This window comes from Pleurodeles waltl, chromosome 4_2, assembly GCF_031143425.1.
Source record: "Pleurodeles waltl isolate 20211129_DDA chromosome 4_2, aPleWal1.hap1.20221129, whole genome shotgun sequence".
NCBI classification, from domain to species: domain Eukaryota; kingdom Metazoa; phylum Chordata; class Amphibia; order Caudata; family Salamandridae; genus Pleurodeles; species Pleurodeles waltl.
Genome location: NC_090443.1, coordinates 1,028,352,795 through 1,028,375,469, shown reverse-complemented (window position 1 = coordinate 1,028,375,469; position 22,675 = coordinate 1,028,352,795). Strand labels below are relative to the sequence as shown.

Below are 22,675 nucleotides of genomic sequence, written 5' to 3'. Positions count from 1 at the left end.
TATGGCATCCTGATGGGGATGCCATGTTGACTTTGCCCTTTTTCTCCCCACCAACACACACAATCTACAATGGCAGTGTGCATGTGTTAGGTGAGGGGTCCCTTACGGTGGCACAACACATACTGCAGCCCATAGGGACCTTCCCTGGTCATAGGGCCCTTGGTACCACTGGTACCTTTTACAAGGGACTTATCTGTGTGCCAATTGTGGAAACAATGGTACATTTTTAGTGAAAGAACACTGGTGCTGGGGCCTGGTTCGCAGGGTCCCAGCACACTTCTCAGTCAAGTCAGCATCAATATCAGGCAAAATGTGGGGGGTAACTGCAACAGGGAGCCATTTTTCTACATCACCAATATAAGAAGTCCTCGCAAGGGGTGCCTCACGTCAATTTGCGACCGGACTGGCCCAATCTCGCTCCCATGCGGAGCCACCAGGCATCAGGGGGTCATCTCTTCTGACATCCTCCACATGAAATGCTTTAGGTAGGCGGGCTACTCCAGTACGGTTCACCGCCAGGGAAGCACAGGCTTATGCAGCTATCACTTCCCTCCTGCTGGCCTCATACCATAATCTCAGGGTACCTCGCCAAGCACCCGCTGCAAAACCATAAAGCTCCTCTTTGGTGTGCCGGCTGGAGGCGCCCCATGGAGCTCATCAAGGCAGCCCTCAAGAGTCTTTCAGACCTGGCCTAAGCTCCAGGAGCACCTCGTTATGGGTCAGCGAGTTGTGGGACGACCTCGCCCATGGAGTCTTTTGCCTCCTATCAGCCCATTACCTGGCGCCAAAGGATCTGTTTTCTCCTCTTTTCCCTAGGGCCTCACTTTGCCTTTGTGTGACTGTTCATCTCATGTTTCCTGCTGCTGCATCAATCTCTCACTAGGTCGAACAGTAGGAAATTTGTTGCAGTGCTCACCTTGTAGGCCCTACAAGGGATATTGAGTGTCCAACCTTGATTCGGGAGGCAGGACGCTGCAGGACGGTAATTTCACAGGCCCTTAGAGGTCTTCTTTCTTCTTGCATCAGGTTCCTGTCTGCCACCTCTGAATGTGGCCCCGTTCTCGCTAGTTTCTCACGGCCCAAACTGCTGGCCCTCCTTCACAGGGCCGATCGCCGAGCCACCGCTGGGTCACCACGACAATGGCCACACATGCCTTTTAATCTGTCGTCCAACCAAGCCACCCCCACCTGATGCCGCACATCCTCCTGCAGCTCCCAGGAAGTGGAAGATCTCCAATCACAATGAGGGGGGCCTCGATCGGGCAAGACCAGGCCAAGCCAAGAATCTGGGCCCTACTGCGCTGCCTGTAAACAGCAGTCTGTAGCCTAGGCCTATTGCGCTAGGTCGCACCACGTCTCTCCGCCCTGTCTTTCTGGGGATTCGCCCCAGGAACGATCGATCATCCGCGCTGATGCCGCCTTGTGTGCTCCACCTGGGCAGTCAACCCCGAGATGTCGGCGGATTACTCAGGATTACGACACGGTCCAGCGGAGCTCACTTGGAGCACGTCCGCCATATTTGGCTCCTTAGCCATGCCCTGAAATGCTGACCCTGTCTTAATCTGTGAGCGAGTCAAGTACTCGAAATGTTGAGAGGTTCCCACTACTGACCTTGCCATACTAGAGGGGCCACAGAGCTATAGTGGCGTTGTTCTCCCTGCACCCAAAGATGTGTTAATTTAAGGATTACAGTTATTACCTCACTCTTTCTACTCTTCAAGTTTTGTGCCAAACTTCTCCTGGCCCTACCGTGGCCTTTACCCATGTTACTCTTCTGCCTGAGAGTTTAAGTTTCACATTTCTGTGCTTCAGGGACATTTCTTATGGTTTCTCGTAGACCCTAGATCATCGCCTGGATCATTTTCTTGCCCTAGTGCTGTTAGATCTTTAGGTTTCACAGTAGAATTTCCCTCTTTACTTGAGTAAGGCCCAAGGTGGAATGAAAATGCACTCAGTTTTGAGGTCCTTTTGTTGTGAAGGCCTTGATGGCATTATCTCTGTTGAAAACCCAGTACAGCTTCCCCCAGTTTTCTAGTAGTGTTTTCATTGGAGACCTTTGAGAAGATCATTGTCCAGCGAATGTATGTACCTTTTTTATTGTACATTTTTTTTCCACCTAGACATTGTTTTTTTATGTGTTACTAAGTGGTGTTTTGTGGCCTACGATCATTGTTGAATTGCATGGTTGCATTATAGCAAGCTTGTACTAGGTAATATTGTGCAGGGCCACTGGTCTACAAAGATGCAGCACTGTAGGCCCTAGGTAGGAGGTTCAGGCTAGCAACATCACTAAATATCTAGGGTGCGATGGAATATGCCAGTACTAAGTGACCTACTGCAGTCTGGAATTCTTGCTCTATTTAATGATAGTACTACAGGCTTGCCGCTATCATTAGCAGAGCAGGAAGGAAATGTGGCCTAGCGGCTAGAGCTGCCTACTTTGGGACTGGGGAACCAGGTTCAAATCCTAACTTGAGCTTAACATTCTGTGAATCTGAGAAAATCACTTAAACACACCAGTGCCACCAAACTAATCTTGGCAAAATAGGTCAATGCTTTATTAATCTAATGATCTAAATTAAGTGTCATCTGTGTATTGCATGGTCCGAAAACAAAGTGTACCTAATTTTGGTGGAAAGCATCACTGAACTTTAACCTGCATCATCTAATGGTACTGATGGACCTTTGACTACGTCTTGGGGTTTCGATGAGAGAGTCTGAGGGCTCTGTTCCATCACATAAGGCTGGACAGCCTGTGTTGTCCCTCCGTGTACTTCTACCTTAAGAGTCATTCTTTGGTTTGGAGGAACTCCTGCGAGTTCCATCTCTTTAAGTAAGGGGTTATTTGCTTCAGTAGTTTCTTGGGTAATGGAGCTTCGAAAGGGGAAGAGCTTGTAATTGGTATCTGTTAATTCAACAAGTCAGACTATTAGTGATTGGCTTGGACTTTGGAAAGATGTTTCTTAAAGATACAGCTCTATTGTGAAAAGCAGTAGATTTCAGTTTTTAGATTGGCCGACTGTCTACCTCTAGGTTAAAAACCACGTTCGTGGGTCATACAAGCCTTACGGGTCTTTGTATATACTGTAGACAGTGTGGGCTATATAGACTTACTTTGAGTGTTGTGTGTTCAAAGATCCTCTGCTGATGTGATCAGTGACCTCAGTTAATCTGTTGCCCAACTGGTTTTCACTTCGATGTAATTGCAGTAAAATGGTTTGTTCATTTGAATTGAAGGTGGAACAGGGCGGAGGTTCATGGTTTTGAGATGCTTATTAAGGTGCTCTCCACCCTACTTTTGCACTGCGGGGCGTAACCTGTCAACTTGTCGCTGTTCTTGTCGGCCTTACTTTTCACGCAGGCAGAGGAAGCTGGCCACACGGCACAAGGAAGAAAAAGTCATATGACTTGACAGTTTTCTGATCACGTTTATTGATTAAGTACAATGTTCTGAGATACAAGTGTCCCAAATATACAAGATTTATCAAAATTGCCAGGGGAACTCGCATTTACCAGTCTTACAGTGGCTGCAAACTCTTAAAAAGAGTTGATGATATAATGTGTCTGGTATGAGCAGAGCCAACCACTCTGGCACTCTCTGATTAATTATTGATGTTAATTAAATAGTCACTTGGAGAAAAAATATCCTGCTACAGATTGCAAGTTGCTGATTTTAACAGCTGTATAACCAAATGAGTCCCGGAAGCATCAGTGTCCCTTCACCCTTTGACTGATGTCCACAGTTTAGGCACAGAGATGAAAAAATAGGAAAGTAACCCTCCGCTTGCGTCCACGCAATACTGCACAGAGCCCTGCCACTGCCTCCACCCACAGTTCGTACGGTCTGGACATCTTTACATAGCTGCTTATTGACCACTCTGCCCTCTTCTCTGCCCTAATTTGCTGCTTAGAAAAGTTACCCAGGTATGCAATGGAGGCAGAGCCAACTGCAAGGTGGCCTCATTCACCCTGCCTAATGCTTTGCTCCCACTGGCTCATCGGGAAAGGCAAGCACAGTGGTGGAGATAAGGGATCCTTTGTACGGCAGCACTATCAGGCAAGGAGACATATTTGAGGGGTGCAGCACGCCCCTCACAGGCAGAATCAGATGAAAAATGTGGTGAGATGAGGAATTGAGGCCCAAAGAGTCGCTGGGTCTCCCAGTCATCCGCTCTGAGGCTGAGCTCTACAACCCGCTTCAAACTTTAACAAACCTATTACATTGGAACAGTTTCCTTCTGTCGGAAAATCTCACGATAGTAGCTCAGCGTCTGCTGGCTGTAGTGTCGGAGTCTGTCGGTGAGCATTGTTTAGCGGAGAAGATTCGCAATAATTATCCATTCACTCACTCATTTTTGGGGAGAATGTCCTTTGCATAGTTTTATGGGCGTACACCCGTATGCTGTTACCCAACTGAAAGTATTCGCAGTATTTTTGATTTTTAGTGGTATTCCTGCCCGAGCTTTTTGGATCGTTGTGTTTATCACACGTCCATATCAGGCTTTTCTTCAGTTGTGTCCACCAGGCTACTGTCAGTAGGGTTTGGGGTTGTCATCGCTTCACCTTTAAGCCTGACTGATAGGTGTTTACCTATGACAGTGAAATTAAGTCAAACACATATCAGGTGAATTTCTTCTGTGGTGTGTTCAAAAGGGACTCTAGATGGAGATTACTTTTTTTTAATTTATTTATTTTAAATGCTGAGAATTCTTTGTTCATGGTCAAGATTTACCTCTAAGCCATCACAACCACTCTGAAGAATACAAAATAGTTTCTGAAAATGCAGTCCAGGATGTCTGCTCTAATGCCACCATTAGGTTGTAGGTTTTTGGGATGTGAACGTTTTTCACATTCATTGATCTTATCTTGAATTGAATGCCAATTTCACTGAGACAGTTGCGCTGGTAGTTCATCTTGTTCATTAGACCATTCAGATGCAATGTCTTCTTAGTGGTCTAGTTCAGACGGTGATTTGGCATAATTTTGACATAGTGAGGTCACTTCTTTCTTGAATTCTTGTCTGAGAAGCTGAATGTTGACTTCGGTTGCTGGTGCCTGTGTGTGTCCCGTGAGATGACTGAGAAGATGCTTTACCTTCCGGAGGGTCTGGAGCCTACCCCGTTCCTCCCCGTTGGGGCATGATGTGAAAGAAGTATCCTTGATGTCGAGAAAATCTTTAATACAGGTTTTTTTTTCATATCTTGCTACAAGAGGACCAAATTGTATTGTTAAAGTCATTTGTTGGCTCCTACATGGGGAAAAGTGAGCCGAACTCTTCCAGTACCAGTCGCGGCACTGAGCTTTTCTGGGATCACGTTATTGAAGACACTTGCTGTTTCAGATCCTGTTATATTCAGTCTATGAGCTGCTTGTGGGCCCCAGATTGTGAGCCAAATAAATGTGGGTTTCACCACTTTGTCCGGGCTGTCTGTGGGCTGGGTGGAGGGTGAGGTGAGTGAGGTATGAGGAGGATTTGTAGCAGCCTTGCTGGTTCTCCTGATATTCTTTCCTGGTGTTCGAAATAAGTGAATTATTGGCATTGAAAAATTGTGCATCCTGATGGGGTCTCTAATGTGTAACAGCCTCTGCTATACACACCTTATCTTTTCAGTGTCTGGTTGGGTGTCTGATTAAAACCTCTTGTCCCGCCAGACCCCTTACAGGTGACCCTAATGGTACACGACGAGGATCAGTAAGGCGGGCATAGGGGCCTTTGCTGTTCTGTTTAGGATTCAGTGGAGTGGAGTACGCTGGAGCACTGCTAATTAGTGTAGCTCAGTGGTTCCCGACCTGTGGTCCGGGGACCCATGGGTGTTCCGCAACTGCTTAGAAAATTAACTAATATTAACAGATTAATAAAGTGTATATAAATAAAGTGGCTAAATGTACAATTGACAATTTTAAAACATAGTGTAAATGTCAATGATTTGAAATTGGAGGCTAAAAATTAAATTAGTGTCCTCATATTGATTTGTGGGAGCAGTGGAGGTGCATCAAACATAATATAGTGTGGACAAATTGTGGCTTCAATTGAATTTAGAAAAGCTCCAACCTTCCTATTAACATTTTTATTTTATTTGTTTGCAAATTATATAAAAGATGTTATTTGTGTATGTGTTTGAAATGCTTGTTTCTGTATTTTTGTGTATTGTTTTGTGGTTCAAATCGTTGACAATGTTTAAGCTAGGGTCCCCGACTTCCAGTGATGACTCAGTGGGGGGGTCCACGGATTCCAATAATGATTTAGTGGTGGTCCCCAGGTTCCAGTCAGTAGCTCATTTTAAATGTCCATCCCCTCAGTAGCTCCTTCACTTTCTTACTCTAAGCAACTATGTGCAGGTCACAGTGTAGAAAACTCGTTCACCTCTTCACTTCAGTCCTGCATTACAGTTGGCTGAATCCTCTCCTATTTACTCTGAAGTCTTTCCTCTCAATCAAGAGACTTTGACCGCTCAGTTGACTTCTTGCTCCACACCTTTACTGCTGGCCCCCGGAGCTACTTGAATCTTGGACATTCCTTATTGCTGATGCTGTAGGATGTGAGATACCATGCACAGGTGGGATAGGAATAGCAAGAAATCCTCCTACTTTTTTCAGGCTTTCCAGATACGTCTCTGTAATTGCTCACTATTTTTCTTGTGCTCCTCAAGGGTGTTTAGGTTCTGGTGTTCCTTCTTTTTCCTAGTGCACCTTTGGGACCTTCAAGTACTTCTCTGCAGGTTGACATTTTCATGGTCCTACAGGACTTTTCAGTTTCTCCAGGTGCTCCTTTCAGGATTGGGGTTATAGTGGCAACGCAGAGGAATTGAGTAATGCGTGGGCACCACTTGGTGGTTTTGGTTCTCTTGCCATTCTTCTGGATTCCTAATGTTTACTTATGCGTCTTTGGAAGCTATTTTTACCTGGCTCTTCTCTAGGTTGTCATGGTGCTCTCATAATATTCAGGTTCTCTGAGTACTCCTGTCAGTGTTTGCCTGGTACTTATATTGCCCTTCAGGGTTTCCACTATTTACTTCTGTGAGTTTAGGTTCTTCTGAAAAGTTCAAGATCTCATGATTCTCATCAGATCAGTTATTTTGGTCCTCCTCTGCTGATGGTTAGGTTTGCATGATTCTCACCTAAGGGGCACAGGTTCTAAAGCGAATCTATTGGTTCAGGTTCTACTAATGCTCATCTCTGGATTTTGTAGCATGTACTAATTACAGGTTTACTTGATGTGCATTATTCTGCCATTTAGTGGTAGTGCTTGGAAAGGCATATCGATAAGCAGAAACAGAATCTTTGCACTTGTGATAAACATGTATCGTAGAATGAAGCCAATGAAGGAAAAAGGATCTGAGAAGGTTTGTAGATGGACTCTTCAGAACAAGAGCAGTGCATGTATCCAGCATGCTACTCGCCCTGGATGAGATTTCCAATTAACGCGGGGTACTTAAGAGCAGCATTAACTTGTTGGATAGAAATGAAGCAAGGGCCTGACGAGATGGCTTCTGCCTGAAAAAGTTAAATCTCTGTAGCAGAAGAGCCTGTTAATGGCTATGCTTCCTAGTGCAGTACACCAAACTAGAGAGGTTGCCATGTCAGAACATAGTTACACTGCTCAGAATAGTGGTACTACAAGGCGTCAGATCATTGTTATTAGAAATACAGCACCTGGGACTAAAGGGCAGTAAGAACCTTCAGAGCTGTGTTTCTGTCCTGTAAGGTCCTAGCTCGTTCTGATATTTTTGTGCTTGTCTTAACAGTTCTTTTTTGTGGCTGTTGAAGTCCATTTCTTTTCGCAAAGTGTTTATTGAGGTAATGGCGTGCCATTTACTATGTCAGACTATATTGGAGACTCTAACCCCTACTCTTTCCAGTAGTGAGCTTCACTGCTAGCCCAGCTACCCTATCAGAGTCCAGTCCCCAAAGGAAAGAGCCGGGTTTTCCATTTGTAAAGCATTATAATTCTGCACCTGGGACACCTGTGCATAACAACAGTACCGCATAGGGTATGTCATATACCCAGTGACTGCCTGCAACGCCAAGATAAGGCCTTGGAAACAAACAGAGCAGATTAGTAGACCGCAATAGAGTAGACCATTCTACAAAATAATTGCAAAAGCATGTCAGACGTTCAGATATTCAGAAACAACGCCGCTGCAGTGTTTAACTTAAACACACAGAGTGGGGTGATATCTGTTCCACTGTCAAAGATGGTCTAATCCCTTGGGCACAGGGCAGTAGTGGATTGAGTGGTGCTAATTACTTATCACCTACCTAGGGAAATTAACATTATTACTGACTCCTCCACAGATGGGAAGTCTATCAGTGGTACGAGAAATATCCCCCAGTAGGGTCATCCCACATTGATTGGGCCACACTGCTGGCTTTGCCAGAAGAATGGTTCTCCCATCTGCCTTCTGAAGCATTCCTTCTGTCTGAACCTTAGAAGACGGGCATCCTCTCCTCATCATTGTTTTCAGTAGTTTATTTTTATTTTTTATTCTATTCTTTTGTTATTGGCAAACCATCTCAAAGTAATATTTCTTTTCAGTGTTGTGCTTCCTCTGATTCTTTTTGTTTTGCATTATTCTATGCTTGTTGTTTTAGTCTGGACTTGGGGAAATTGCATGCTGGATGTCTTTTATATTGAAGAAATGTAAAACGCAGAACATGCCAAACAGTAGGAACCCTGGGTTGTTATAAACCACAGCACTCCAGTGTGAGTAAGCCAGAGACCTCTGCCACCTTCACGCCAAGGGAGGAGATGCTAAATCATTATGAACTGGTTCTAAAAGGGAATGCTGGAAATGACTACAAGTGGGGAGTTCTCAGGTACTTTCATACCATGAGGTGTTAAGATGGAGAGACCACAAAATGTCAATACACCATAAACTGTTGTCTTAGTAAAGGTTTTCCAGGATTTACACTTTACTGTCCAGGAATACACATCTATGACCATAGAAGAGGTTGGACGGGCATTGACTACATTTATCTAATAACCATTCTTGGCTTAATAGTTCTGTTTCCATAATAGATGCTATTGGTTCTCTTGAAATTGGAAGGATGGCGGGCGGTGTTGGTTTAAGAGTGAACATGACCACGTCTGCTGGTAGTGAGGGACGTCCAAGCCAACAGATGCCGCCTCTAACAGTAGTAGTGCACAATTGAAACATAAACAGTAGGAAATGAAAATAGTACTGTACCAAACCTGGAGTGGAACTTGTAAGTTTGTGCAAAGAAAAAAACAACAAATGCTGTTTTCTAAATACATTTTCAAACTGGCTTTAACTCCAGATCAACAATTTTTCCTTCCACTGTGGCAGGTAAGAAATGCTTCTCCCTGATCATTTCTTTTTGTCCCCGCATTAGGGATTCACCTATGTGGCCCCTTCGGTTTGGGAAAGCATCAAAGAAGGTTTTTATTACCTGCCAAAGAAACGTTCACCACGCCGGCTAAACAGCAGTCCTCGAACACCGGTCAGGTACGAGAAATGAAATGTCACCCATTCTGTTGCTCCATAATTATATGGTAGCAGCTCATACTGAAGAATGTTCTCTGCTGACCAATGTCTTGCATTCTGAAAATGGACAGAACAAAAATTTTTATTTCACTACATTGAATGCTTTGGGCCACTTTTGTTATGTATGACGGCTATTCTTTCCACCGTTTGTATCTCTACCATTCAAGAGCTGCCCCAATCCTGGCTTGTGGTACTCCAGTTTGGCTTTCCGTGGCAAGTCTGTTCATGTTCTGGAGTGCCCATTATGGAGGAAACTACTGGGGCAAAGGAACCCCCCTCCCCACTGGGAGATACTCGGTTTGGAGATGAATTTAGTGAAAGGTTCACAGCAATGTTCCTGCAGTCGTTGGCTGTTCTTATCGGGGTGAATATTTTTGGGTGAGGTAGAAACACCAATGCACTATTGAAACAAGTTTATAAATCATCCTGAGATTTATTAGTCCATAGTTTATGGAAGAGCATCTTGACATGAACATAGCTATTATTCAATACATAAAACAGAAGTCTTAAGAAAGCAAGGTGACTCCAGAAATACATGGTGGCTTCATGGGTAGACCACTAGAAGTGGGAGTATTCTCCATGAAGGGTCTGTCAAAGACCACTTTTGATGATGAATTGGATTAATAAAATGAATGGCCATTGGAGAGTAAGTAACTAGTTTATGAACTTTATTTGTTTGAATTTTTTCAGCAAAATGATCTCTATAGTACCTCAGATTTCATTTAACTTCTGATTGGAGATTGGCTTGAAGTCTAGCTTTAATGTTGACCCTTTCATGATTTTTCAACCGCTCCTATGGATATTTATTGTGCAGAGAGTTCATTACCTTACAGATGGGTTGTATGATTTTGTTGTGAAGCCTTGGGCCCAATTGCTGTTTTTCTGGCCCTCCAGTTGCAAGCAACATATTTAAGTCAATGGCACGAGAGGTCGCTCATAACCTTTCAGTGAAAGCAGACCTGTTCACTGACTGGTAAGTGGAAAAAAAACTGCAGATATTTTGGATTTTCTACTGGAGTCCCAAAGAACACTAATTATCAGTTATTGAAATGTACAATTAAAAAAAATAACTTGATGAACTAGGCAAAGTCGTCTACAGTTGCTCGAAATAATAGGGGCTTGGAATTGACTAGCCTACGTTGCCAGGTTCTGTATGTTTTGCCATATTACTGAATATTTTATATTATGGTAAACTGTGAAGCAAGCTAGATTAGCCAGTATTGGTTTTAGGAGTAAAACTTGAATACTAATGAAGTCAAGTCCAGCATACACTGTATTGTAAACAGTATTAATATTTTCAATTGAATGTTTTATTAGGTGTTGGAGTTGCGGCAACATTGGTAATGTCAGGCAATATCAGCAGAGTAAAATCTCCCACCGGCCTTTACGGCATACTGATAGGCTTTTATCAACAGGTTCAAATTCAATTTATTTGCACCTCTGGAACCTGTGCGTATCTCTATTCCAGCTGTGGCCAGCCACCCCTAGGCCTCAGGACCAGTTTTAATCTAGGATAAAGCCTCAACTGACAGAGATGGATGTCTGCAAAGAAGTTAGTTTTACTTCTGGAGGAATTTTGAAAGTCAGTGTTGAGATGAATAATGAGATGCCTAACACACAGTAAGTCAAGCCCATTGATGTTACTTAATATGGTCTCTTAAAGCCCAATGAGCTGGAAAACATGTTTGCAAGCTCACTGGATGTTTCATCAGCCCCACTAAACAGTCAGTATATTGATATAGCTAATACATGCCTCTGTGTGGCTGCCAGGTAAGATGCGCTCACACCTACTACATCAGAAGCACTGTGCTTCGTTCTTAATTGAGTGAGTGTGTTTGAAGCACAAGGTCACAGATAGAATTAAGTTATTTCCAGACTGTATTTGTTTGATTCAAAGTGTACAACAGTTAGTTTACTAGCTCAGTTTATGCTTAATTAATGGATGGGTACATTTGAATTATTCATACAGTAAAGTCCTGATGTCAGGAATCTTACTTCAGACAATCCTGATAATTCTGCACACATGCTATTAAGTACTCTTAAAAAAACAAAACAGAAATGTAATCATCAAGGCCCTGTGGCAGCAGTGCTGTCAACCTCAGAGCATTACCACTTTAAATACATCCCTTGGCATGAAATGAAAATGTGACTGTGAATAATTCTGCTGTAAAAAAAAAGCAGACCAACCACCATTGTTAGGATCTGTATCTGTTATTTGTGGGCCAGATTCTCCTACAGGGGAAAAACGACGCAAGCGAAGATCTGGACTCCTCCCCACACCTATATTTAGCACCAGTTTCAAGAAAAACCAGCTCAAATCAGTCAGTTCGAACTCTGTGACTAGTTAAACCAGCCAGATGGCGAAGCCTGTATTTAGTGAATAATGGCTTACTGATGAGCGAAAGGTTGCGCTTGCTCCTAAGCTGTAGGACTCTGCCATTTATTCCACAATGTTTATTATGTTATAACTTCTGTTAAAGGGGGGGCTCTCTCCAGACTAACTCAGGGCAGGTGCTGTGTTGAGGGAGGCCCCTGTAGAGGACCTGGGGGCCTTTGCTATGCCACTGGTGGCAATGCATGCTTTTTAAGACCAAAAACGTTTTAAAAACTTTTTGCCAGTGTTTGTTACAATGGTGAGGGCCTTGCAACTCCCACAACAATAAAGTTTGACAAAAGCCATGTCAAAACAAGGTACGCATTGACGAAACCAAAGGACTCACAAAAATGTTGGATCAGTTGACTTTGCCAGTGCTTGTTTATTTTCATGTTTCCCATAAATGGTTACACTGATTTTCCATTACGAATATTTTTTGAAAATACTAACATGCATCAACACATTTTACCAAATGATGCATCCAAGAAATAGCAGCTAAAGTTTCACAGAAGCAAAACATTTTTTTTCCTACTTGCATTATTTTCAGAACATTTTATTTTAAAAGCAAAGAATCATCACTCTTGCTTACAAGCTTCTGCAGACATTTGTATCTAATTAGAGAGCATTCTGGGAGCATTATACTTAGCTTCATATTGTTAAACTTTTCAAATGTGTGTGCATTTTTTTTTTTTTTTTTTTTTTTTTTTTTTTACAGGAACCACTGCTAGTAGTGCAGTGTGACCGTAAAACATTTATTTACAGCGCTCACCCTAATAATGAAGGCTTTTCATGAATAAACCATAAATACAAGTTTGGACAGCATTAGCATATGGACACACATTACTTCAACTGCAGACCGTTCCCTAAAAGGGTTTGTGCTGCAGTGGGTTGGGCCTACTTGTTCAAAACTTGTTGCCCTTGGCCCCAAACAACATATCCCAGGCGTGGCGCACTCAGAATTCTGCATCCCTGATTAAAAATCATTTAGATAGCCCTGGCATTGTTCAGATTAAGCTAGGAGTTCTGGTATTCTTTTCTTTCAAGAGACATGGCTGCTGTGTAACTTTGACCTCACAGGATTGCCTTTATATGTATGTTCCAGTGTCAACTCAGCTACACTGATGGGGGCATGACAATTCACATAAAAGTTTGCATATGATACTGTGTGCATATAATCAACCTTTGCATTGAAAATGCTGATTCAGACGTATCTTCTGAAAACTGTAGATTCTCAAAACAGCTGAATGGAATAAATTCCTATTTTCTTCCGGTGTAAAGGGAACTGAAATTCTGGAAACTGATTTTATTCTATTCATCGCTGTAATTCAGGTGTCCAACTTTGATAAACTGATTTTATTGTTGGGCAACTTTAATGACTAGATTGATCATCTACAGAGTTCTCTCAAAGTTGTAAGGATGTTAGATGAGGATAAGCATATAAAAATGGTTTAGTTGTACAGATAATGATTCTAGGGTTAAGCTGTTTCTGAACACAATTGTGAGCATAATTCTCACCTCCAAAATGGTCAGTTTAAGAGCAATGCTCCTGCATCGGCCACAACACTCCCTAGTAAGAGATCATGTAAATTAGATTATTCTACTCTTGCTTTAAATATATTTTGATTCATATGAAGATTTCAGGCTATTTTATTGTGAAGAAAGTGACCATTTACCACATTTATATCTTATTAAGCGGCTTGCTGGTCTTCTCTAAAATGGAAACTACCCTAATTGAATTACCGGACTCGCATACGTTTCTTAAAAGTTCTACACACTATAAAATTGTTACATTTGATTGTAAACAAATCTCTGAGCTCAATGTTAACTGGCACAAAATTGCACATCATTACCAAGTTTTAAATCATAGTTTACTTGCAACTACTTAATCTTTCATGGCACAGCATCTTAATAAATGCATGTGTAATCATCTTTGGTATGACACCATATTCATACAACATAGACGACTGAGGAAGCTTTCAAATAACTTGAGGCATTAAGGCTTTGCGCCAAATAATTTATCTTTGGATTATTATTAAAAAAATAAAATTCCACATTTAAAAATGTAGTACAACATTAGAAACAAAATGTGAATTTAAAACTTTAGCCCTCAATGTTCAAAGCAGCAAAATTTGCTAATGGGAAATGTTGTTGGAATCTTATGTCTGGTGGACTACAAGTTAAAAGTAATAACTCTAACCTTAAGATTATTGGCAAGACCTGGACCACTTAATTGAGCGCTTTGAATAATCTCACATTGTTCACTTTGGACAAATTTTAGGGATTGACCTCACTTGACTGTTGCCAGCATTTCCAGCTGTTAAAACAAAGTGTCCAATGTCAAAGTACTTAATGGCTTGTCCATTAGCAGTTTAAAAAAGGATCAACTGTGATCGGCACAAGTTATGTCTACTCTATCCATTGATCATTTCAGTCGCTCTAAAGGGACTGAAAAGCGGAAATGGTCGTTTTCCTTGGGAATCCTTCAACTTGTGACTTTTGTATTCCTAGAACTATCATCTGCACTTCAAACACGGTCTACCAATGACCCCTTTCTAGCGTATTTTAGATCAGCTATTGTGTTGGATCAAAACTTGTCCAATACGCAAATGGGTTTCAGGAACGGTCTTAAAACAATGCCCCTTGGATGATCTTCCAGGTTTTTCCTAGGCCCCCATTACCTCAAGCTGCTGGTCCACTTTACTGAGCTTTTTATTGACTTTCATCCTATCACTCAATCACCCTTACAGCCCTAGCTTCTTTCATTTGGGGTTTTCTGATATCTATATTCCACTTTTGTGTTATTTGCATCTTCTCTCCCTTGAAAAAGTATTACACTGAATTAAGATTACAAATTATGAAAAATAAAATCAATTAACCACTTAATTTCTGCAATAATTTAAAATCTGTCTCTTCCGACTCTAATTATTGTATTATATAATAATCTTCTAGCGGTAAAAGATTAACTGGTAGCTGCATGTCACTGCAGCATCTCATGGTTCTGTGTGGTTACCATTGTAGCTCCCCATTATTGGAGCATGTTTCAGATCCATGTGCACCATTTGCACCAAACTTCATCACCATGCACTTTGAAGGGGTGCCCTGGAACTTGGTGTGAATCGGAGTGTTTAACAGCCTCATCGGGGATTTGAAGCTCTATCTAAAGGGTGCAGTAGAATACATTATGGTGATAGATATTTTAACCATTGTAAAATGATATGCCATGTAGAGAGCTGAAGCCTTGTTCAACTTGTTAACTGGCCGTAAGAACTGCCATGATAAAGTTGTGAGGTCCCCTAGGAGTGAAGTGGTAAATCAGTTGCACAATATGTACACTCTGGACTATTGTAAGAATTGATAATTTATGTAATAGATGAAAAAGTGAGAAATTAAACCTGTCAAATTGTTCTTGAAAGAGAAAATGTGTATGTAAAGAGGTATAGATGTCTAAATTTGGTTACAGATGAATGATTTACTTTAGGGTTTTTGCAGAGATATTGTAAACATGTTTTTGAAAAAAAAAAAAGGGAATTTAAAATAATAAAATAAAAAGATAATGGAAGCCACAAATTTCTAACTGGATCTGTGAAATATTCAAAAATAGACCGACAAATAGTTTTGAATAGTTTTATTGTGAATATGACCAGGAGAGGAATTCCACCCATTGGTAAACCCTCCAGTAAATTACCATTATGGAAGGATCTTGCTATGCAGGAGGTCCATTTTAGAAGCCATTTTTACTTTGGTTTGTAAAGGTTTGGGAACCAGGGCTGCTGTAAATTTGCACTTTTACAAATCCATTTGCACTTTTGAAGATGTACAATTGTGTAATATTTTACAGTGGGTATATCTGTGCCTCTAGACCTTTATTTTTTCTCCTTGTGGTTTATTCTTCCGGCTTGTTTCCTAATGTGTGCAGTTTGACACTTGTGGCTTAGTGTTTGTAAAGGTGAGTCTGTGCCTGTACTGAAGTTTGTTTCTAAGAGATCGTTAGAACACCCATTAGAGGTCAAATGTCTGGAGTTGCTCTCTTCTAGTTTTGTGTCTTTGAGTGTCTTGCCATCTGATCTTATTTAGAGTACTTCTTGTCTGTATCTGGAGTCTTCATGTCTAGAAGATGCCAGGAAGCGGGTTACTAGAAGGGACTAAGTGTATTTTGATCTCTACTAGTGTTGACTAATTCTGATTCTCTGCCTTTTCTACAGCCCCTTGAAATTCTCACCTTTTGAGGTCTTCAAGCCGAGTACAAGTCATGCAGAGCCAATGGAGACTACACAGCGGTTTGAGACAACGCCACCACTGGCCATCCAGAACCCAAAGGGGGTAAAGTCAAAGAAGGGTCGGCGGGGGAAGAAATAGAGATGATCCTATGGTGGGCAATGGAATGGATTTTCTTCGCCCTAGGCACACAAGGACTAAGCCAACCACTTGTAACTTACAAAACAAACTTCTCAGGAGGGGTATTGTGCACCTTCAGAGGCACAGAGGGTCAGGAAAAGACAAGCTGGAACACACTAGGAGAAAGAGACTCTGAAAGCACTCGATCCCTGCAGGCAATCAGTGGTGAGAAATGGACAACTGGACACGTACACCCAACCAATCATGGACAGCCAAAATACGTGAATTTCAGGAGATCTGCTATGGATGCCTGTGTTTTTTATTTTCATTACAGAGGCCTTGATGACGTTGCTGTGGTCGTGTGATTCATTGCATTCCTTATGTTGAGTTAGGAGGAATATTGAAAAGGGCAGTGATAATTCCTTTGAGTGGAAGGGGATAGTTATGTATATAATTTGGGCACCCAGCAGGCTGCATGGTCCAGGTATCATGCTATAGAGCACGAGGGCTTGGAATGGCATTTAGTGTGGAGGGTCGGTTTTAAGAGCCATTAGCACATCTGAAGGTATTTTAGACATTGGACTATACCTTTCCCCTGTGATACACATAGCTATAAGTAACAGTGCCATCTGTGACATATTTTAGCTGGCTCTGAAATTTTAGCCAAGGCACTTTGCATTCTGAACCTCTATATCAGATGCTTCTGACTGAAGGTATTGCTGCCAGCCAGAGGGTTTCTATTAACCCCTGAATTAATGTAAAGTTTTTGAAGTGAAACAGGCTGTGAAAGGGAAGCAGTGCTCTGTGAAAGTAGAGATTTTTTCTAAAACACAAGTCTCCTTCACAAGCGTGTCACTTCAGTGAGAGGTTCACTTTCCCTATTTAAAAATCTGTGATCCCATATTGCAAAAGGCCAGCGTGTGTCGCTTCGGAACGCCTCTTCAAAGCTCTTGGCAGATGCTTCTCCCATACCTCTAAGTTCTATAAATCATCATCAGAACTTGTCCAGGAGACTCCTGACCTTGTTCTTGTGGGAGCTGGTTTCAGATTGCAAGAAGGCCCTGGAGGTTGTATCAGCTGTGTTCATTGGAAGCATAAGGTATAGTTTAGACTCTACAACCTGAATCATGTTCTTCTGCTAGACGTGTTCCCTCTGGTTGTTGTGGCTCAAAGGTGCAGTGTGTTGCATCTGAGGAGCTTGAGTAACCTCCGTCTGTCTAAGATGCTTACTTCCAAAGCCCCATCAAGAAGACACATTGCAGTGCTTTAGATTCGCCATTGGAGGCGAGCAGTAGCAGTGCAGAGGCTTCCCCAGGGTTACAAAGGTCCTCTTTGTGATTGCATCCCACCTTCGCCCCAAGGGTTTAGTGTCTTCCCACACTTGGACCACTCACTGATAAGAGCTCAGTTTCCTACGGATATGGGAAGAACCCTTATATTGGTGTGTGATACTCATCAAAAAGATGTAGGTGGTTCCTTGTCAGTGACCTCTGTTCAGATGGGTTGTAATATAGTCCAAGGAAATCGTCATTTCAAAATATGTTGTATGCTTGGGGCCTGATTTAGATCTCAGCAAATGGAATACTCCGTCACAAACGTGACGAATAGCCCGTCCGACGTATTACGATCTCCATAGGATATAATGGGATCGTAATACGGCGGACAGGATATCCGTCACATTTGTGACAGACTATTCTCCTCCGCCTACATCTAAATCAGGCCCATTCTCTCCGTATTGCTTCAGTTTGAAAATCTCAAATGTCTACCCCAACACTCATTTATTTTACAAAGAGTGACTCCTCTCATATTGTTCAGTACCACCAGATACACTAAGTAATCAAAACTGCCCTCTTAAGGTCAGTGTGCTACCACTGTCTAGTGTGGCAGCCCAGAGTGCCCATGCTAGTACTATGTACTCCAAAGACTATGCTTTACCTTAAGAGTTCACCAGCGCCTGGACGTTAAGTTTGTGCAAGTCTTCAACAGCCCCAGTAGCCCACAACAGTCTTACTCATTGTCAGCCAGCTAGCCTAAGTGGACCAGGGCACTCCTTTATGAGTTCCAGGCTCCCTTCTCCGGGTGTCCACGACATATTAGTTTCTTTCCGTGTCTGGCTTCCTCAGTCATGGGATGGCCCGCATCTGTGTCAGACAGCCTCTGGCGGCAATGGAGGGCCGTTGGTGGGGCAAAAAAATCCAAACTAGTCTAAACCTAGAAGGAGAATTCATAAGGTGATACCTTTGCAGGAAAATGATGCATACACCAGTAACATTGTTACGAAGGAAAGTCTGCCTCACTTGAATTTAGGTTTAATGGTCAATGCAGCAGAGACGTTAAAAGGAGTTACAATGCATCAAACTTGCTACAATATATTTCCCTGTTCCCTAGTTTTTAAGCTGCTCTTGGTGTGGGTTTTAAGCTGCTCTTGGAGTGGGTGTGGGCAATTCAGGGACATTGACTCCATGTGGTTGAGTTTCCATCAAAACAACACAAGAATGCTTTCCTGTGTCAAGCACTCAGGGGTGTGTGAGATGATACCTCAGTGGAAGAGGATGAGATAATGATGTGGTATTTCATAACGATGAGAGGCAAGGTATCTGTATTACCGCCCCTAGTCATGGCAGAAGGTTTTAGCGCCTCCAGGGTGTAAAACAATGTGGTCAGTATGTGGTGGTCGATATCTGGGGACTTGATACTGACCTTTTCATGCCGGTGATGTTTCGCTCCCATTCTCGTTATCGTAAACTGAGAGAGTAAGTTGCTACCCAGAAGGGAATTTGTAGTCTTTGAGAATAAGTGGAAAAACCACAGTATATCGGTCCAAGAAGATGTCCTTAGTGAAAGAAAAAAAAGTCACTGATTAAGGTTTCTGAGTTGCCCTTCAGGGGTTTGTGCATGTGACATTTGAGGGCAGTTTTGGACAGTTTGGAAAGTATAAGATCTCCGAGGTGTTGTAACATGCATCCTGGAGAGTGATCTGATATGCCGCTCTCCTGCTCCCCGCTAAATGTGGGTCCCCCAGTGCATATTATGGTGTCGAAGGCTGAGACATTCAGGTGCGGAGTCCTCTTTGGTGCAACATCAGCATGAATTTTGCAACATTTAGGAGTGCAAATCATACATTTAAAATCGCATTTAAATAAAGAAATAGCATGTGTAAGAGTCATTTTTAAGTGAAAAATCAATATTTAGGTGCAAAATTGGCCTTGCTGCAACATCAGCAGGAGCGTAGAGACATTTTTAGATACAAAAAACATATAGCTACAAGCAGCTTGTAGGAGCAAACATCATGTTTAAGTGTGAACATCACCCCCCATGAGAAATTACAAGGAGTGTGTCAAACCTTGTAGGAGGAAAATGTGTGTTTAGGTGGAAACAAACTTGGCAGTGCAAAATCAGCAGCGGTAGAGCATCAGCGGGCGCACGGAACACAAATTCCCCTCCGTTGCAAGGCAAGGACTTTTCACTGTCCAAGCACTGTAGTGGGTGGCACCCTTAAGACGAGTGTGGACTAACACACCTAGTAGCAAGCAGCTAAGGGTAAGACTGAAATACTTCACTGGCCTGATTCAAAATGTAAGTGACGTGTCAGTAGCTGAAGAGGGCTGACCCATACAATCTAATGGCTGAAGGGGGTGGACACAAATCCCTTTTTGGGTGTGCGCTTTGATGTTGATAAAATGCGCTCTTGTGCAGGTTACAATTGTGCGTAGCCAAACCTGAAAATTTGTCTGGCGATTTCTTCTTCCAGCCATTCTTGCAATTCGTCCCTATGCAATGTTCTATCACTGTCCTAGGTAGGAAAGAATCCTGGGCTGCTTATAGAGAAAGCATTTAAACAATTGTGCCCAGTAGTCACTGTGGCTAGGACCGCAGGATACGAAGAGGTTGCTGATAGCAAATTAAGACTTGTATGGTACCTCAAAGGCCACTTTAATAGGATTTGTCAAGTAAGCAGAAGATTCTTGTACTCTAGGCTTTGATGGGACCTCAAAATGTGTGCCCTTGTTTTCTTGGAAGAACCTTCCTTGAATCTGCCTCCAGGACACGTATAGTCTGATATGAATACCTTCTTGGCCACTGAGCCCTTCAAGAGTGTAGGGATGAATGCTCAAATAAATGTTTACATACCTGAGTTGAAAGGCCCTCTCTGCTTTGTAACATGCTTCTGTAATGTATTTACTCATTTATTTTTAACATTGATTTTAAAATCAATGATCTTTTTTTTTTTTTTGCCGGAAGGCAAACTGTGATGCGTGGGGGAGGAGGTAAAGTTAGCTGTGGGGGTTGTACCCCAACTCTTCAACTGCACCCCCTGTGTGCACAGATTTCAGGTGAGCTTAAGACTGATCTATTCAGTGTTGAGGTTCCGTTCTGTCCTGGGACTGATGTAGACAATACTCAGCCAGGCCTTGGAACCCTAGGGTCCTTCTGCTAAGATTACTTCATTATTGCTCAGCATGACGTCCTGCTGGAAGTGAAGGTGGTCAGTGTCTGCAGGTGGACAGTCCCCTGCCTCAGTAGGCCACCTTGTGTACAGTTCAAAATACTTTAAACTCCATTGTCCCTTCTACTGGGAGCAACATGGGTACCTTCAAAGCAGGTTTTATAAGCTCATGGATCCTTTGCAAGATCTGAAAACTGTAGTGCTGTGACACTAATTTAAACATGGCTTCACCAGGGCTGCTGTCAGCATGGTTGTCTGTTCTGAGGATCACAAGGATTTATCAGAGAAGAATAAACCTGTAAATTAACATCCTTGGGGATTGCACAGTTTATTTTTTAGTTAAGAAGAGTATTCCAGGTTTCTTCAGTTCAGCACTATGGACGGTGGTGGCTAAAGGTTAAAGGGGTCCATTGAAGGGTAGTAGGCCACATTCTGCTCGCCACAGGACCTTTGGTCTCATCATACAGAAGATGTTCGTTCCATCCGTTGCCGTGTGACACTTGGGTATCTGGTGATGTTTGCCTGACCAAGTGGCCAGTAAACCACTAAAAGTGGATTTGGTTTGGGGAGCATACTTGTTGTAGGATCACCTGGCGCTGCTCAAGAAGCTGCTTGAAAGAGTTCAGAGGTATTGAAAGGTATTACTCCGGTGGCTCAATGCATGAAATTGCACAGGTTTTCATAGACACGGTATGGACTTGTTGGCACCGGTTCTGGAAGAAGACTCACATTATTCCAGGGTAGATCTGGACAGACCGTGAATTACATCAGTCTGTGATCCTTAGTGTGGTGGGCTGACGAGAGGTCCTGAAGAAATCAAGAGTTAATCTGTGATAACCAAGGTGGCACCTCTGCCCATTGCAGACCAAAACTCGCGTTGTTGCTCATGCAACAGGTAGTTCCGTTTTGTGTAGTTTAGAAAATTGTGTTTTAGTCTTGCTTTGCTTCAACTTACCAGGACAGGGAAAGTTGGAGATGGGGCATTAGTTACTCGGGATCTTTGGGTTGCCTGGTTCCTCCAAGGAGGTGTGGTGTTGGTGTAATTCTTGAACAGGGGCCCACAGAAGTGACCTGTTATTCAATGACCGAAAGGAATGCAAGTTTCTCAGAGGGCTATCGCGCTGTGGTGCTGGTGTACCAGGTACTTCTAGGAGTGTGGGTACACATCAGAATAATGAGACTGGTGCAAGCAGAAGTGCTAGAAGCTGGCATGTGCATGGCAAGTGACGTAGGAATGGGGAAGAGATGAGTGAGGAAGCTGAGGGCAAACCAAAAAAGGTTGATCTTGTAAGAGGTGTATACTGGAAAAGCTGACACGTAAAAAAAGAGGTGTGGGGAGCTGGCTGGGACACTGGTGTGTGGGGCCTGCAAGATGTGCACATCTCTAGTGCACTTGGCATGCCACGTGTCTGTTGCAGGGAGACTAAGGGCAACCATTACATGAGTTCCTAGTTTGATAATGTGTACCTCCCTTGATGAACAGTCTGTGGCAAGTGTTGGAGCAGGGATCAGCTTACCTCTGGAAAGGTCTGCCATTCAGCAGGACTGGTTCTGGTCAGTCTATTGTGTTCAGAAATGGTTCTGAGTGGAATGTTTACTGGAGCTAGAAACCAAACTGGATGAAACTCATGCGGTCTCAAATTATCTCTTATATTGTGGTGCGTAATTAATTTATAAGCCAATGTTTTTCGCACCTTTATGACAACTGTTTAGACACTAAGTCTTTGTTAGATATTTTACGATCCACTGTTGGGGAGGTTTCTATATTTGACACGATTACTCCTGGTAGTATCAATTTGTCTCACACTGGTTATGTCGAGCAGTATTGATGGCCTGATTTGATTGCAGTAGATTGTTTTCACAGACATCCGCATAACTATGTTGATCGTACACAGAGGAGACCCAAAATGGTGGTTCCCCCATTGCCATCTGTATGTCATTGCATGACGTTCTTTCATCATGGCGTTGCACCATTTACCAGGAAGTGCGCAGGAAAAGCAAATCAATTAAAAC

At 42.7% G+C, this 22,675-nt stretch overlaps 1 protein-coding gene across 2 annotated transcripts in view; it reads left to right on the top strand.

Annotated features, from left to right (window-relative positions):
* RPS6KB2 (ribosomal protein S6 kinase B2) overlaps positions 1-16,562 on the top strand; it is an 81,181-nt gene extending 64,619 nt beyond the window's left edge. For both annotated transcript variants that reach the window (XM_069232926.1, XM_069232925.1), the window contains exons 14-15: positions 9,355-9,467; positions 16,083-16,562. In XM_069232926.1, coding sequence (XP_069089027.1) covers positions 9,355-9,467; positions 16,083-16,236 — 267 coding nt within the window. In that variant the 3' untranslated portion in view covers positions 16,237-16,562. The remainder of the gene's footprint in view (positions 1-9,354; positions 9,468-16,082) is intronic.
* Positions 16,563-22,675: the final 6,113 nt, after the last annotated feature.